This window comes from Pteropus medius, unplaced genomic scaffold, assembly GCF_902729225.1.
Source record: "Pteropus medius unplaced genomic scaffold, Ma_sr-lr_union100, whole genome shotgun sequence".
Lineage (NCBI taxonomy): Eukaryota > Metazoa > Chordata > Mammalia > Chiroptera > Pteropodidae > Pteropus > Pteropus medius.
The window spans coordinates 5,631,816-5,650,046 of NW_024342469.1; the positions used below are offsets into that span (position 1 = coordinate 5,631,816).

Genomic DNA, 18,231 nt, shown 5'->3' on the forward strand with positions numbered 1-18,231 from the left:
TCCATAGAACCCCTAAGGCCTCCAAGGCATACAGCTTGAAGTCATCGAGCTAACCCAGTCACCTCATTTTATAGCTGAGAAAATGAGGCCCAGAGAGAAAATATTTGACCTGAGGACACCCGGGACAACTGGGTAGTAAATTGCAAGTCTAGAACCAAACCTAAGCATTGTTTTTTGTTTGTTTAATACATATATACATATATATAAAAGGAGCCACTTTAAAATGGAGTCAGAGCTGCCACCCCAGAGGAACTGCCTTACAAGTCTTATGCCTCAAACTTTTGGAATGTTAAAATATGGCAAAATAACCTTTGGACTGGGTCCAAAGCAACACTGTGTCCCTAAGAACTGTCTGCAAAAATAACAGGACAGCAGATATTATGACTAGTGGACTGATGGCTACCTGACTGAAAACTAAAAACGTTGTTTAGAATTAGCATAACTGTGTTAGCTTATTGTACCAATAGCAATGCCTTCCCTTCCCTCTATTGATGTGACTGTTCTCCTTCCCTTTCTCATAAATACCCCTCTCCTTTGTCTCCAATCAGGACACTATTTGGGTTTCTGCTTGAATCAGTGCTTCTCGAATAGCTATTCTTTTTTGATCTCAAATAAATGTTTGTTGCTTCTCGCTTTGAAAGGCCTTTTATTTAGGTTAACAGCTTTGTACCCTTTCTCCTCCCATCTAAAATTAACTCTTAACCAGTGGACACTTTTGGCCTCTTGCTAGGTATGCAAGATCAAACAGCATGAGCCAGCACACCTCAGCTTTACCACCTGGTGAGGAACTGTGGCCCTAGTGCCACTCTCTGACCCTGTATCTTATTATCCCACACAACCAGCAAAGACCCCCTAGATGGTGGGTGAGGAGCTGGGGCCACTCGGAATCAAGAAAACCAGGGACTACCATTCAGGTAACAATGGCTCCTGTTCACAAGGTGTACTTCTTGAGACACTGAAAGAACATGGGTTTTGAAGCCAAAAGATTTAGGTTTGAATTCTAACCTCAAAGTGTGTGACCTTAGGCAAGTTACTTAACATCTCCAGGACTCTGTTTCCTTGTCTATGAAACTGAGATGACAATTTCTACTTTACAGAATTGTGATGAATACATAACATGTCACTTGGTAAATGTCATCTCCCTGTCCTCCCCACCGCCTACTTTCCTAGACCCTGACATTGACATCTGCTCTTGAATGATTTTTGCACTCAAAGCCTCAAGACTTACAAAACCAATTAGCCCCTGATTGCCCATCTGGTAACACATTCTACTCCCACTGCCATCAGAAAGCCCAAGCTGAGCACAAAGGGTATCTGTCTCTTTCCTGCTCAGGCCTACTCTACTCCTCCTCCGAGACTCCCCAGGGATGGAGCCGCTGGACTGGAAGCAGAGAAGTAAGTGGAAAGAGTGCCAAGACCATCTGAGCCTGGTTAGAAAATTATAGAAAGCAAAACCAAGCAGTCCAGAGAGCCTCATTCTGAACCTCCAGGTGCTGGGCCAGATGAAGACACGGGGCTGCTCTGAGCAGGTGAAGCCGCTGTGTCCCTTCAAACCTGATACTTGTCAACACCTGTTTTGCTGTGTCCCTTCAAACCTGATACTTGTCAACACCTGTTTAATACATACTTAAAGGTGTGGCTGAGCACTGGGGCAGTGGACAGAGGAAGCAGACTTTGGAAGCACCTATTTCTCTTCATTTAGTACATGCCACTCAACCAGTCCAAAACTCTGCAATCCCACCCTCCTCCAGAGATGGGAACCACCCGCTGTCATTCCAGAGCTTCCTCACATTTCCTCTCCCAGAATAACACTCACCTCTGCCCCTATCTAAGTCCTCCCCCAGGAAAGAGTGACTAGATCAACTGATGACTCTGCAAGGAGAAACACACTCAGCTCAGCCTCTGTAGCAGACTCTCACTTGAACCCATTATCTGCACAGACAGTAAGGATTAGTCTACACTCAGCCAAGGGGTAGGCTTACCAGAAGGTGGGGCAAGGAGTCCTGGGGTTTTCCAGCTCTGCTGGTGACTGGGGTGAGTACATTTAATTCTGAGATGAGGTTGCTGGAAGGCCATTGTGTCCATATATATTACAACAGCCATTTTCTCCCATGACTTAACCAATAACATGGAAGTTTTGATTTTCGTCTGATTTGTGTCTACTACCTAAATAATTTCAAATTGGGAGATGGTGGGATACAAGACTGGCGTACTACTCACTGGCCCTCTAAGCCCAATCAGGGGTCTCACCTTCTGCCCCAAACAGCTTATCCGGTATTTTCTTCTAAACACACACAATTCCTGGAGTTCTAGTCAGTACAGTGTTTTGTTGTTGTTGTTGTTTTTAATTACATCCCTAGGGCTGTTTGTGCCTCTGACAAAATGGACCACTACCCGGCTCTGCCCAGAACCTCTGGGAGATGGTTTGAGAACTTTGTTTGCCCTGCTCTTCCTCCACTTCTTCCCAGCAAATCCTTAACTTTTTTTTTTTTAATCCTTTACTTCTAATCCTAAATCTCTTCACAAGTTCTGTGACCCTGTAGCAGTCACATGACCTCTTTGAGCTAGTGTTATAGCTGGCTTGTGTGAGAACCACTTGAGATCATAGATACGAGAGGGCTTTGGAAACTGAAAAGTGCTAACTGTGTATTTGCTGGCATTGCTATTTTTAATTCTACTTCTAGCCTCTTTCTCCTCAGTGACCTGGGTCTATCTTTCCACAGTGTACTCCTGGTCCTCTGGTGCATGAGCATCCCCTCTCCCTAAAATGGAATCCCAGTGCTGGAAGAAACCATAAGGGTAACCTACACCAGTGCCCATCCCACCCTCTAGCAGGAGTTCTTGCTGGGGACACCTAGTTTTTGCTTGAAAGCCCCCAGCCAACAAGACTCCTCTCCAGTCCTCCCATTCTGCCGTTAGTCCTGACCATGAGAAAGAGTCTCCTCCTGTCTTCCTGTAGCTCCACCCACTGCCCTAAGTCTTTATCTTCAGACAAACCCAGAATGAACCACCTTCTTTTCTGCTCTGGAGATGCAGATTTACAGTCCTGTAGCCCTTTTAGAACTAAGCAGAAGGGAAGTCTGCCCCTGGCTCCTCCTTACTCCCATGCCACCCAAATCTCTCCAGTGACCACAGCCCTTCTTGGGATCTCTCCCCTGCCATGGACCTGTCCTCTTCCCACTACATGACCCAGCATAGTGAACCTTATACATTTTCTCCATCCTTATTTCAACCAAAATTTCTCTGCGCTGTGCTCCATTCCTAGGATAACAAAGGCTGTTCTCATAGGCCCAAATAGCTTAATGCTAAGACTTATTTTGCAGATAGAGAAAATGAGGATCAATAAGAGGAAGTGACTTGCTAAACTCCTTCAGAGTTAGCGGCCAGGCGGGGGCTACAATACAGATCTGTGTGACTCTGGCCAGTGCGCTTACAAAGTTCTGGAGATGGATGGTGTGGTGTTTGCACAACAATGTGAATGTTGTGCACAGATGTGCTCGCAGGACACGACTCAGCAACCACACGGCCAGCACAGGGCCCACTCCTGGAGCATCCTCTATCTCCTTACACTTCCTAACTTCCCCGACTCTGTGCACAGGCCCAGTGGGGATCAATCCTTGAACACAACCTCCCACAATCAACAGCCACATAACAGTCATGCAGTCATTATTTGGGCACCAAGGTGGGACTCTAGTCACAGTCCCACCTCTCCCCCAAGGAATATCTGCAACTCCTCTCCCTCATTTGCTGGCTCCTTCCTACCTCCCTCTTCATACTCCGTAAATATTTTGCCATTAGATACCCCATAAGTACTTTGCCATCAGAACAGGCCATATGGATCTGTGACTGTCTGTCTTGAGCAAGCTGCACAGGGCAGGAAAAGAGAGTCTAACTAAAACAGCATAAACATCTGGGGCCTTGGTCATCCTACAGCGACCAGCTCATATTTGAAAATAATAGACACAAACTCCTTGAAAGAGAGAAGAATTAAGGGTAGGAAACAGGCCACAAGGCCAGGGATAGGAAATTAATCCATATCAGAGATTGAAATGGTGCTGCTGTCCAGATCTGTAACATCTCTGCCCTTAGGGACCTAGGGCAAGTCACTTGATTTTTCCAGCCCAGCTCAAGCATCTCCCCCAGGAAGCCTTCTCTGACAGTCAGCCTGACTCTTATCTTATACCAACCAATGGTTACATCCTGTGCTCCCACAATGCAGTGCTTCCCTTTAGCCCAGCACTTACCACACTATGTTACCACCTCCTGTCTACAAGGCATCATTCTCCTCCCAACTGTTAACTTCCCAAAGGCGGGCACCTGATTTATCTCCACGCCCCCACCACCCTTCACAGTATGTGATTCTGGAAAAATGATTTCTAAGAATCCTCTAAGCTCTAATACACAAACCCCTCTAAGGTGGACATCTACTGCTTTTGTTTGCCCAGGATCCATTCCTCTTTCTTGAAACAGTTTTTTTGTTTGTTTTTGTTTGTTTTGTGGAATCATCCCTCTCCCATGTTCAGACCGCATGGGTTATGAAGAGCTAGTTATGCTCCAGCCTCCAGGAAGAGGGCACTGACCCAAGCCAGGCCAATGAGACTCAATTTTGGGGACTACTAGGAAAGAGAAACCTTTCTGCTGGTCATCCTGCCATCCCATGACAACAAAGCTGACAGAAGTGTAGAGCCAAGAGATGGAGACAGTTCTGATGACTGTCTGAGCCTCTGGGATCCAGCTGTGCCTGAAACCAGTACTGACCCTTGGCCTAATACTGAGATAATTTGAGTTTCATTTCTGTCACTGTGACTTTAAAAGCCCCAATCAATCCACCCTATAGGCCTTGACAGGCAGCCACCCCTTCCTGCTCTTGTCCTGGAAAAAGCAGGCTCCACTACCAGGGTTCCCCTCAGCAAGGGCTTTACCTGCACCAAGAGGTTCTGCAGTCCAATGACCAGAGACAGTACTTGTGATGTTCCCAGTGGTGCTAGGAGAATGTCCTCAGGGGCTGGTGGTGGCTGGGCCCCTGAGGGCACCAGGACCACCAGGGCAGAGGAAAAGCTTTGTTGCAGGGCTGTCCGCAGAAAGCATAAGATGGCAGCTGAAAGCAAGGAAGTCCTTACACCCAGTTCCTGCCTTCTTCCCCACCTGAACCCAGCTCTGTCACAGGGGAAGACAAGGAAATAATAACTGGGGTAATCGTGGACTGGTCTGGGAGCAGGGTTCCATCTCCGAATCCAGGGGAAAGCTCTTCTTTTACTGCTAGAGGTGCCTGGGCCCACACCTGAGAGCAGGGCAGCCTTTTTCTTCGGAAAGCTGAGGGCCTTCAACACTTGGTCCAGTTCCACGGACAGTGTCTGGTGAACCTGCCACAGAAGGGGGTAAAGGGATGACCTCATATTCTGGGAGCTTGGGTAGAAAATAACCTGCCCAATATCTCCTCTACCCACCCACCCACATATCCTAGCTGCATCCAGAAGGACAGAGGAGGCCATACAGAGTCTTCTGAGCCTCACCAGTCCTGGATTCTGGAACGTGAGGAGGAAAAATCAAGCTTTTACCTGGAGAACCCTGCTTCTTCCAAATCTCCCCCATCCTCAAGAACCTCCTCCACCAGGGAGCCTTCCCTAGCTTCATCTGTGGTTCCATCCTTCCCTGAGCCCACCATCCACCTAACTTAGATCTGGAGTCAGATAGCCTGGAATCAAAATCCTGGCTCTGCCACTGGCCAGCTGTTTCGCCGTGGGCAAGTCAATGCACTGCCTTACTTCTTTCATCTATAAAATGGGGACAATGCCACCTGCTTTCACTCCCGCCAGAGCTATCATGATGAACAGCTGAGGAGCAGCCCTGGTGAATGTGCTCCTTTAATGTCAAAGCAACGGCCAACGGAGGGTTTAGTAGAGGTGGCCAGATTCAAAGCTATGAGCCTGCTTTGCTCTCCTTGCCCAGAACAAAAGCTGCCCACAGGCAGGAACTACTTATCCTCTGCTTGGACCTATCACAGTCTGGCACAAAGCAGTTCCTCAAAAATGCTTGTTGGCTGGTGAAATCAATAGGTTCTAGGTAGAAGAACCAACTTGCACAAAGGCAGGGAGATGCAATACTAATATGAGATGTTAACAGAGGAAACTGTGGAGGTTAGATGGGAACTCCCTATGCTATCCGCTCAATTTTTCTGTAAATCTAAAACTGTCCTAAAAATAAAGCCTACTAAAAATCAATCTAGCAATCAAAACTATGCAATCAAGCAAACAAACAAAGGTGTGGAGGTGTGAAAGAGCACAGCTGACTGGGAGAACAGCAAACGTTTGGTCAGAGGACAGAAAAGGAGGTGGAATGGTGGAAAGTAAGGCTACAGAGGGGCCAAGTAAGAAGGGTCTCAGCAGCATGTGGAGAACAAAAACCCAAAAGAGTTTGGGGCAGAGGGGAAGTGTGGACAGACTGGCTGCAGAAACAGGTGATGTGGAGGAAGCAAGAGGTCAGGGGCCAGGAGACTGAATAGGCCACGGTCGTGGAGAAGATAAACAATCAGGCCTGAGCTGGGGCAGTGGGAGGACTTAGGGTGGATGTAGTTAGGTCATTGATTAGATATGAGCTGAGGGCCAGGGCAGAACCAAGAACATGGTGCAGGCTTTCACCTGGGCAGGCGACTGCAGGGGTATGGGTGGGTTCAACAGCCTCACAAAGACCAGCAGGAAAAGTTCCTGTCCCAAATCAATTCCATGGGCAATGACTTGCAAATCTGCTATGGCATAGATTTGCCACAGCTTGCTGCTATTCTAAAGGCTTAACTTTAAAACTAACTTCACTTCTACACAAATGAGTGTGTGCCTAGTACTAGACTGGCACAGGGCTGGACACAGGGTAAGGATACCACGAAGGCTAGGAGATGGTGTCTGTTCACAAGGAGCAGTCAAGCCTTAGGCAGGAGACACCCGAATGTGAAACAGCCCACAGAAATGCCTATGCCGGGCACTGTGATGACAAGTCCTATAGGCTGAGGAACTGAGAGGAAAGGAGGGGCTCTGTGGATACGTCCACTGCTCCCTTGTTCCCTGCGTCACCTTCTCGAACAATCACAATGACAGCTTGCACATGTGGGACACTTCACAGCTTGCCACCCAGCACTTCAAGGGCACAGCCAGGATTCCGCCTCCTTGTCAGTCTGACAGTCCACTCCCGCATTCTAGCCACAAAGAACCTCGCCACTCCCCCAATATATACACCACGTCCTAAAGTTGCACAGTTTCATGCCTTTGCTCATGTTCTCTTAATCTTGAATGTCTTTTCCCACTATCTTTGCCTACAAACACAAGTTCCCCAAGTGTGGGGTACATGCTGTATTCATTTTTTATTCCCTTGAGTTAGACTGCGGCCTGGCATGTAGGTGATCTACGTGTGCTAAACAGATTAATGTAAACCGACTGGATGTTTTCTTCATTTTGTAGGCAAGAAAACTGAAGCTCAGAAAGTTAAATACTTTGCCAATATTACACAGCTAATAAGTCAGAGCTGGGACCAGAACTCAAGATCTTTATCATTCCTTTGCATGCCACCCCATGCCCCAAAGCCATGGGGTTAGAGACTAACCTGCAGACTGCCATCGTGCTGCTGGGCAGAGAAGGAGGCTGTGAGCAGCCAGGCAGAGCAGAGGAGCGTGGTCTTGGGAGAGCCCTCCTCAGTCCAGGTGAGGGCCAGCATCTTCTCCAGAAGCTCTATCAAAGCCGTGCTGCTCAGGAGCACTGCAGCAGCTATAGAGAGTCCAGGCAGGGCCAGGGCCACATGAGTTATATAGGAGCCCCAGGTCAGTGACACCATGATGGTTAGTTAGCACCCAGAGGGGCTTCACACACACGGTGAATGAACTCAGGGATCAGTTTGAGGCTCTAAATGTCCTAGCTTCATTCCAAAACCACTAGTTGTCAGAACCAGAAAGGACCTTACGTCTATCTGGTCCAGCCACATCCCCCCTTATTTATTCTTTTAAGATGGAAAAATTGCGGGCAGCAGGACCACAGACACTGCCCAGAAACCTTCCCCTTCACTATCCCGGCCTGGGCCCCAGCACCTCTTTTCTGACTGCCCGGCGTGGTCTGATGAAGGCTCCAATACAGGAAATTGAAGGAGGGCTGCAGGATGTCCACGTCAGTGGGGCTGCATTTCCCACACAGCTTGCTCACTGCAAGAGACGAGCATCCCCAGGCACCCATCGTGCAGCACTCCATGGCTTTAACCCACACTAGCACTCACACTTCTCACAGATAATGGCTCTCAACTGACTAATTTCAGATTTCAGTCTTGGGGATGAAGCACAAACTGTCCCCGGTATTACAGCCAATGGTAAGAAACACAGTGACATACCTCAAGGCATGTTCACATTCTCTATGTGAACAAACACCCAGCAAGCAGCCACAGGCGCTTGTTAGAGCAGGCTGCACAGGTTTAGGTGGTCAAATGGCATCCTGTAACAGAGCTCCTGCCAACGCAGACTCCAGGTTGGAGGGTCTGCAAAGGTCATCTAGGCCAACCCGCCACCCGTAGCATTCTCCCAGCAATGGGACACCAAGTACCTTCCCAAGGGAGCTCTGTAACCATCCACATGCAGTTCCCAGAACTTGCCATACTCCGTCTCTCACATCACCCCCACCTGGCTAACTCTTTAACTCCTATTCAGCAATCAAGATTCTGCTCAAAGTTCACCTCCTCCATGAAGCCTTTCTTAACTTATCAAGGCAAGATGAGATGCCGCCCCATGCTCTCCCAGCCCTCATCAGAGCAGTTCCTACACTGTAAAGTGGACTTCTATAGAACACATCCCTTTCCTTCTGGGAATTGCCACTCCTTGTTCTCCTGTCTCCAGGACCCAATATAAAACCTACCTAAGTTTCCATTCATTCTTTTGGCAGCCACATCACACTTAACTTCTAAATGGCTTGTGGTCAACAGGACAATCAGCCCCCCACCCCCTCAAAAACCCACACCCTCACCACTGAACTACAGTCCTCTACCACCAAAAGCTCTCAAATAAAAGTACTTGGGGATATATGTAAACGTATACAACACTTCACATGTATATTTCAGCCTTGCTCCCAGCTGAATGTCACCCTTGACCTGAAAGGCCAGCAATGACGAGCATCAACTTGGGCTGGAGGTCCTTTCTGAACCTGACACTGATCTTCTCACGAGACGGTCTCTAGACCAGGGAAGAACCACCCTCACTGAGGCCAGAGGACCTCAGGCAATGAGCACACATCATTTCTCCTATTAATTTCAACCTTTCCTCAACAAATCTTCCTGAGGGTGCTGCCTATGAACTGGCAACTGCATTAATGAGCAGTGGAAGATCCTAATGAAGTTCGGACTGTGGGTAGAAAAGAAGCCTCGGGAACTGGATCATCAAATCCTGAGTCAGCTGTGGAGCAGTGTAGAGAACTGAACTTGTACCAGCAAAAATGAATCTACATGGATAGTATCCATTGAAGGCCTACTGTGTGCCAAGTAGTGTGTGGCATTCTACATCTACGGTTATTCTTATCTCAACCCTAAATCAGGGAAGTACTATTATTTTATCGAACCTGAGGTTCATAGAGGCTAGGTGACTGTCCCAGGTCACATAGCTAGGGACTAAGCTAAGAACAAACCCAAGCCTTCTCAATTCCAGAGCTTGTGTTTACCACATAATTTTATACATACACACACACTCACACACACACAATTTGTATGTATGTATTTTTGGTCTCCCGGACAAGCATAGATAGATCTGAAAGCTCCCTTAGCAAGAAGCCCACAGGAACAGACCGACCCAGTACCCTCTTCTAAAGGGATGGAAGGATGGAAGAAAGGAGCACCCACAGGATGCCAAGCCCCAGGCCCTCAGTCACTGTCCCAAGCAGCCGGCACCTTGGTGAAGGAGCTTCATGGCCATGCTGTCCAGTTCTCGCTCCGACTCGTTCCTCAGCTGCACTAAAGAGAGAAGGCTCAGCAGCAATGGCAGGTTCCCCGAGGCTGTGAGGAACAAGGAGGGCAGGTGAGCCGGCTTGATGCTCAGATCACCTCAGGGTCAGAGAGACACCCATCCAGCTGTGAATGGTTTGCTGGAATTTACTACTACTTCCTGCCTTATTCCTTCTTCATTAGGGACAGTGGCAACTGACATACTGTGTGCCTACTCTTTGTTGGATACCAGGAATTCAATATTTCACTTAATTGCCTTAAAATCATGTGAAACGAGGATTGTTATTCCTATTTTGCAGCAAAGAAAATGGAGGCCCAGAAACGCTGAGTTACTTCTTTAAGGTCCCATAGTCAATAAGTGGCAGGGCCAGAACTTAACCTCAAATCTGAATTCAATGCCCACAGTCTTTCCACTACGTGTTTCTGCAAAATCTCATGACTCTTAAACACTATTACCAGTTAGATGTGGCTTATCCTTCTCTGCAAAGGAAAGACTTGGTTCCTCCAGACACCCTTAAATCTATCTCCAAACCCCCGCCCTCAGTCAGCACTGGATCAAGTGCCACAGCTTTACTCCCACTTCCTCTTAATTGCTTAGAAATTTAAGAATTCACTTTTCTAAAAATAAGAAAAGACAAACCAATCTCAACCTTTTCAGTGTCTTTATACCAAAAACGAAGCTTAATGTGCCAAACATTAAGCTTCCTTGACTCCAGGAAGTCCCATTCCAGGTTTGGAAACTACCCTTCTGGATCTCACTCGGAGCTTCTAATACATCACAGCCCCACCCCCTCCCAGGCCCCTGCTGGCTGCTGTTCCCTCCCTGGCCTCTCCTACATTTCCTGCTTTCTTCTTCCCAAATGGTGGCTGCCATTCTTGTGACAAACAGCTCTGAGCACATGCCATGCAGGGTGGGGACACACACACGCCACACCCACCCATGCTAAACAGAGACATTAAACATAAAAACACTTACACCACACACACACACACACACACACACACACACACACACACCCCAAATTAAATATGTTGAGCAACTACTTTCCTATGAGAGGAAGGAGGTAAAATTTATTAGCTTAATGCCACACTGGCATGACTTATCTTTTGTAGAGAAAACTTTGATTCTCTCTCCTAGAGCAGACCTCATTAGGGCAGAGATGCCCACTCCTTACTGACCTTTAAGTCAAAATATACCCCCAGCAGCTGCAGACTGACCTTCTGATGGGGAGGCCCCATGTTCCACCAACAGATGCTGCAGGATCAGCAGGAAGTGACCTCGGATGAGACCACCCACCTGGACATCCTCATTCCTTCTCAAAAAGGTCCTCAGGACCATCAGTACCTTGTGGGCTATGTCCACTGGGCTGGAATAGATGAGGTCCTGAGAAAGAGAGAAGAAAGCCAGAGCTCAAAGGGCATCACAATTGGGGACAGGTAGACAGTCAAGAAGAGAGGGGCCAGAAAAGGGTCCAGGATGATAGTGTCACAGAACCTGGGGAAGGAAGTGCTCATTTACTCAGCACCTATTATGTACTATCCTGTTCATTCTACATAGGTCCATTCTAAGCAAAAGGAAACAAAGGCTCAGAGAGATGACACGATGTGCCAACAGTTACATAAGCTAGTAAGTGGCGCAGCTAGAATTTGAATGCAGGTCTACTAACCAAGCCCAAAGTTCTTTCTACTTTCCAGGATGCCTCTCATGCAAATGGAAGTATCAGGGTCAAGAAGAGGTCATTTCAGGACAGCTGACCTGAATGGCCTTAAGGGAGGAGAAGGGGGATGGGGATGCCACATGGCAGGGAGGGGATGGGCTAGGACAAGAAGTGAAGACCAGGTCAGGCCCCTTCTCTGCCATGGCATCTATTTCTGCCCAAGCTATAAAGGCCTTGGGTTCACAAGGTGGGAAAGGACATTGTATTTTATTCGCTTTCAGAATTATTTTAATGAGTGTATGTTAAAAGCAAAGCCAGTCAGAAGTTGCACCACAGGCTATTCCACTGATAGCTCTGGCACCTACCAGCCTGAACAAGCCAATTCCTTTGGACAGGCTGATGTGCTGGGCCAGTTAGGGCTGGGCGCTATGAATCCAAGGTCACATACAGACTCCCTTTACAGGGAGGATAGCTCTTGACACACAAGAGAGATATGGCTACAGGGCACCCGACCAGATAACTCCAGATGTGCTGATCACTGGGTAGCACAGGGATGTCTGGCCTTGGCTCCTCCACAGCTGCCAGAGTAACAAGTATAATATCGATAGCAACCATCCCATTAGGGTCTAATAATGTCAGGTACTGTGCTGTGTTTGAATAGTAGCTGTATGTTTATTTATACATTATCTCTGTCTTCATAATAACTCTTCCAGGTAGGTGTCAACCCAATTTTTCAAATTAGGAAACAGGTAGACTTAGTAGTTTGCCTATCAAGAAAGCAGTGGCATTGTAACTTTATGAGTTAATGATGGGCAGAAATGATATCGGCTCCATCTGTGTCACCTTATAGGACTAATGTAGGGAGGAGGCAAGAGAACTAGATATTAAATCAAGCTATATTCACAGGGCAGTGAGAGTCTGAGGTCTGGGTAGAAGACATCTAGAGGACCCAGGAGTGAGCCTAGAGGGGCTTAGACTCTCCTACCGCTCCCACAGCCGATATCATAACCTGAGATTTGTTTCTAGCCTCACTATTCTGATTCTCTCCCTTCAGTGATGCTTTATAAGTCTCTACAAGGTGACAGAGATGAAACAAGTATCCATGACTTCCTCAAGGGTAAGAACTGACCAATCATATATGAATTATCCTTGTGTCTCCAATGCTTAGTGTCTGCTAAATACCAAATAAATGTATGATAAATGAAAAAGTGAGTGACTGAATTCAATGCCTCTAAAAATCTGTTCTTCCTTGTCTTTCTCCAACCTGATCTCCTGTGACACACCAGACCAGTCACTGTCCCTGAATTACAATAAGCACCTTCAAGCTGCTGTTAACGGCCTGGCAACACTTTCAGTTGTCAAGTCCTTTGAGAATCAGCATATATGACAACTTTTCTGTCCTCCCTGCCACCCAAGCACTCTCTCTGACCTTTACTGCCACAGTTAGTACAGTTGTTAGTGGCTTGCTGTGTCTGATTCCCTCACCAGCCTGTGGGGCAGGGACTAGGTCCAATTCTTCCCTGTATCCTATGAAATATAATATAAACAGAGCCACTTAAAATGGAGTCAGAGTTGCCATCCCAGAGGAACTGCCTTGTACACCTTACTCCTCAAACTTTTAGAATGTTAAAACTGGGAAAAATAACCTTTAGACGGGCCCTAAAGCAGCACGGAATTCCAAACAAGTGTTTGCAAAGATAACAGGAAAGCAGACCTAAAGACTAAAACTGAAAGAGACATTCTTTAGAATTAGCATCACTATGTTAGCTTATTTACATTTAGAGAAATTCCTTTCTTAGCTTACTAACACCCATAGAAATTCTTTCCTTCTACTCAAGTAACTGTTCCCCTTCCCCTTCTCATAAATACCCCTTGCCTTTATCTCCTAATTGGAACACTATATGGGTTTCTGCCTGAATCAGTGATTCCCAATAGTTATTTTTTTTTGGATCTCAATAAACACTTGCTACCTCACACTTTAGCCTTTTAGTTTTAGGTTAACAATTTCTAGTACTCAAACCAACAGCTCTCCTGTTAGATGGAACACTGGACTGGATCGAGGATAATATTTCTCTTGTTCTGAGAGCTCAGCTTACTGGAAAGAATATTAGAGAGTAAAAGTCTGGGTTTTAATCTTAACTCTTGTGACCTTGGGCAAATCTCTCTCAACCTATTTCTTCATCGTTTAAAAGTTAAAAATAATAAGATACCATCATTATTATGTCTCTCAGAGGATCTGAATTTTTTTTTTTTTTTTAGAGAGAGACTTGGGTCTGTCCAGGACCTAATTCAATGAGTCAGCAAATGAAGTACCTACTATCTGTGAGGAACTGACCCTGAACACTTCATCTGGCAAAGAAAATCCACTATCTTACATTGCTACTCTTTCTGCTGTCCCATTTGCTTTCTTTCTCTACACATTTCTCTACACATAATGCTTGGTTTTTAACCCATTCCCTCCTCCAAGGAAGCCAAAGCATGAATGTGGTTCCAATCAAGCCAACACATGAACTACCTCACAGGATGACAGAGTTCAGAGACAGGAAAGGAAGATTTAAGTTTGAGTGGGGAAACACAGTGTGTAAGTGAATATGGACAGATACAGGTACCTAAGGATGTGACATATGTAACATGCAGGTGTTATTTCCACCACAATCACTCCAATAAAGTCAGTCAATTGGGTTTGTTGATGAGAAGAACATCAAAGGAATCCCACTGTCTCTGATGAGCTGTGTCATTCTTCCTGGACTAGGGAGGAGGAGCCAAGTAGGTGAACTGGCAGTGTGCTGCAATTAGTTTGGGACCTGCTACTAATTAGAAATTGCTTACTAAATACAGTATCAAATGTACAAATAAATTTTTAAATAAGTAAATTACAACAGTTACCTCCATAATAATATTATTAATCTCACTAATTTGTTTCGTGTGCTTTCTCAAATGAAGAAAAAAAGGTGGAGTTAAAGTCAGTGAGTTAGAAACTGCAGACAACAGGCGGCCTACTTATGTGACATACCCGATAGGAATTATAAGATGTGTTACTTCATAGAAAAGCATTAGAATTTCTGACGATTCTGGGTATGCCCAGGGGAGTGTGTTGTACCTATACCATTATCATGTTAGTCGTGACAGAAAAGAGGCCGAGTCCTCTGCAGTCAGATATCACCATCTACATGCCCCAGGGTTCTCTTCTGACATTAAACCCTTCTTAGCAGATACTGCTTAAGAGGAGACAGGGAGGTGAGAGGGAATGGTGACTGAGATGAGCTTTTCATAGTTATATCCACTGGGGAGTAAAGGGCACATATCTCTCAGTGAGCAGACCTCCATTAGACTTAAGACAGCGTATAAATATACAGAAACCAGGCACCTGCCAGCCGAAAGGACCTCCTAGTCATATGGAAACAGCATCAAGTCCAGGTGGGCAGAAGCTGCTGCTGGTGTTCCTGACCTCAATAAAACAGCTCCCAGAGAGAGAGGGCTCATCATCTTTGAATGCAGAAATGAGCAAGTGGTCACCTACTAGCAAAATAAGCAGGATGCTGGGGCTGCTTCTGAGTATGTGGAACAGGGCTGCTAAGCTGGCAGGAAGGGTGGGCTGTCCAGCAGAGGGGACATCATCCAGCTCCTCACAGCTGCTCTCTTCCCAGGAGAACCAAAGTTCCAGGACACGGTGCCCAAACCTACTCATCAGCTCTGGATATAGCAGGAAGAACCTGAGCAGGAGGGGGTGGTGGGTGTAGACGAGATGCAGGTCTGGGATGCCCTCTAGGAATTTTCTGATGGCACTGACCACAGCCTAGAGGCAAAGAAAGAAAGGGGCTAAATATACCTCGCAGAAGACCCAAGAGACCCCAACAAACATAGTCCAAAAATGACAGGCATCTCAGTACTCCAGGACACCTTCACTGGCTTGTCCCAGTGCCCTCTTGTGAGAAGACAATCCCACTGTGACAGTGGTTCTCAGCTGAGGATGATCTTGCTTCCCAGAGAACATTCAGAAATGTTTATAGACATTTTTTGATTGTCTTGATTGAGGGAGCATTACTGGCATCTAGTGGGAGAGAGAAGGCATACCACTAAATATCCTACAAAACACGGGACAGCCTCCCATAGAAAAGAATTATGCTATCAAAATGTTAATAGTGCCAAGGCTGAGAAACCCAGCCCTATAACCGTACTTACCACAGTGTGTTGTGATTGTCAACATTTGTGCCTACCTCCCACACTAGACTGGAGCTGCTTGAGGGTAGGGACTGTGGCAGATAAATCTGTGCACCTGGCATAGCGCCTGGCACAGATGGCAAAAGGTGTGTTGAATCATTTATTAGCTCTCAAGATCCCCTCTACCCCCATTGCACATACAACAAAGTTGAAATTATTTAATATGTTATTCTAAGAGTTTTATATAGTTTGGACGCTTTCACTTAGGTCTTTGATCCATTTTGAGTTAATTTTTGTGTATAACATGCGGTAATGGTCCAACTTCATTCTTTTGCATGTGGATATCCAGTTGTTCCAGCACCATTTGTTAAAAAGATTATTCTTTCTCTATTTAATGTTCTGGCATCCTTATCAAAAATCAATTGACCACACATACATGGGTTGATTTTTGGACTCTCAATTCTATTCCATTGATCCATATGTCTATCCTTATGCCAAAACCACACTGTCTTGATTACTGCAGCTTTATAGTAAATTTTGAAATCAAGAAGTGTGAGTCCTCTTTCTTTGGTCTTCTTCCTCAAGATTGTTTTGGCTATTTTAGGTCCCTTACATTTCCATGTGAATTTTAGAATCAGCTTATCCATTTCTATAAAAAAAAAAAAAAGGCAACTGGGATTTTGATCAGGATTATGTCAAATCTATAGATCAGTTTGGGGAGTACTGCCATTTGAACACTATTAAGTCTTCTTTTCCAGCTTTATTGAGATGAAATATAACATTGTGTAACTTTATGGTATACAATATAAGGATATGATATATGCATACATTGTGAAATGATTAACACAGTAAGTTTAGTTAACGTCTGTCACCTCACATAGTTTCACAATTTTTTCCTGTGATGAGAATTTTTAAGATTCACTCTTCTAGCAACTCTCAGATATACAAAATTGTTTTGTTAGCTATAGTCAATGTGTTGTACATTATATCCCCAAACTTATATATCTTATAACTATTAAGTCTTCTGATTGATGAACACAGAAGAATGTCTATTTAGGTCTTCTTTAATTTCTTTCAATGAAGTTTTGTAATTTTCAGAGCACAAGTCCTTGCATTCCTCTTGTTAAATTTTTTTCCTATGTATATTATTTATTGATGCTACTGTAAATGAAACTGTTTTCTTAATTTCATTTTTGAGCATGTTATTAGAGATATAAGTCTACCCTTCTGGCTTCTCTCTACTGTCTCACATGACTTAGCAAATGCACAATAAACTAGACTTTCTTCCTTGAATGTACAGACTAAACAACTTCCCAAATCTTGTTCTACTCTCAGCCTGAAAATTCTCCCTGTACCTAATCTCTTCCAGGAAGCTTCTCCTAATACAACAATCTCTTTCCCCTTGTGATTTCGTAGTTAAAGGCCAGTCCTTCAGGCTCTAGAAGAGCACTCATTGCTGTTGTTGCCTGCCTTATAGGAGATCTTTTTTTCTCTCCCAGCAAACTGGTGCTCCCTCAGGATAGAGAACGTTTGATTTACCTCAACCCTGACAGGGCCCCACAAGGTACCTGGCACATATCAAGTGGTCAGTCCACATTGGATGAGTTGCTAAAATGTTGAAAAGCAAATTAAAAAAATCATCGTGCTTATTTGAGTAGTGTTTCAGGTCTTAGGAAATGCTGATCAAACTGGAGAGAAGTTACTAAAGTGAAAGAACTTCCAGGAATAGGTAGGGCCTGATACTCTGAAATGTCCATTTCCCCAGAAACATCCACATTTCAACTATTGGGGGTCCTCTCTCACACACACACCTAGAAGTTTCTTGTCATACTAGAAAACCCAGACTCTGTCAAAGACTACTAGTGTTGTATAAAAAGGACTCAGGAGCTACCTTAAATAGGTTCCCACTGGCCAAAGATAGAACAATTTGAGCTTCAAAAGATAATAACTACTGTGGATTGAAACACATAAAATATTTTTAAATCCATGAGTTCATAACAATACTAAAAAAATCTCTTTGTTCACCTTTGGAGAAAGCTAGGCAACCAACTCATTTTTTAAAAAGAACTGGTAATTAAACAGAAAGAATCAAACATTCAACCTATGCTTCCTATACAATCATAGTAACCAAATAGTTGATGAGAAGTGTCTTTTTATGCAAGTATTCCAGTTGACAAAAACAAAAGAGAATGACAGAATTAGGATATTATTACTTTGCAGTCCCTAATGGATCAAGGCAATAACCACCTATGGCTGCTAATACCACAAAAAGAGAGACAATGGGACATTGTATAGCTAGGTCTATCTCACTTGAAAACCCATGCACTTCCACTACACCTTCCTGCTTCCATTCAAATTAAACCAGGTCAGACGTGGTTCCATAGTGTAGTGGTTAGCACATCTGCTTTACATACAGAAGGTCCTGGGTTCGTGCCCCAGTAGAGCCACAGTGTATGGT

The 18,231-nt window shown here is 45.2% G+C and overlaps 1 protein-coding gene across 1 annotated transcript in view; it reads right to left on the minus strand.

Annotated features, from left to right (window-relative positions):
- Positions 1–18,231, minus strand: part of MEI1 (meiotic double-stranded break formation protein 1) — a 57,858-nt gene that overhangs the window by 5,217 nt on the left and 34,410 nt on the right. Inside the window, exons 20-26 of the mRNA XM_039863329.1 lie at positions 15,133–15,408; positions 11,173–11,338; positions 9,901–10,005; positions 8,069–8,179; positions 7,591–7,751; positions 5,282–5,363; positions 4,923–5,098 (exon numbers count right to left, since the gene is read on the minus strand). Coding sequence (XP_039719263.1) covers positions 4,923–5,098; positions 5,282–5,363; positions 7,591–7,751; positions 8,069–8,179; positions 9,901–10,005; positions 11,173–11,338; positions 15,133–15,408 — 1,077 coding nt within the window. The remainder of the gene's footprint in view (positions 1–4,922; positions 5,099–5,281; positions 5,364–7,590; positions 7,752–8,068; positions 8,180–9,900; positions 10,006–11,172; positions 11,339–15,132; positions 15,409–18,231) is intronic.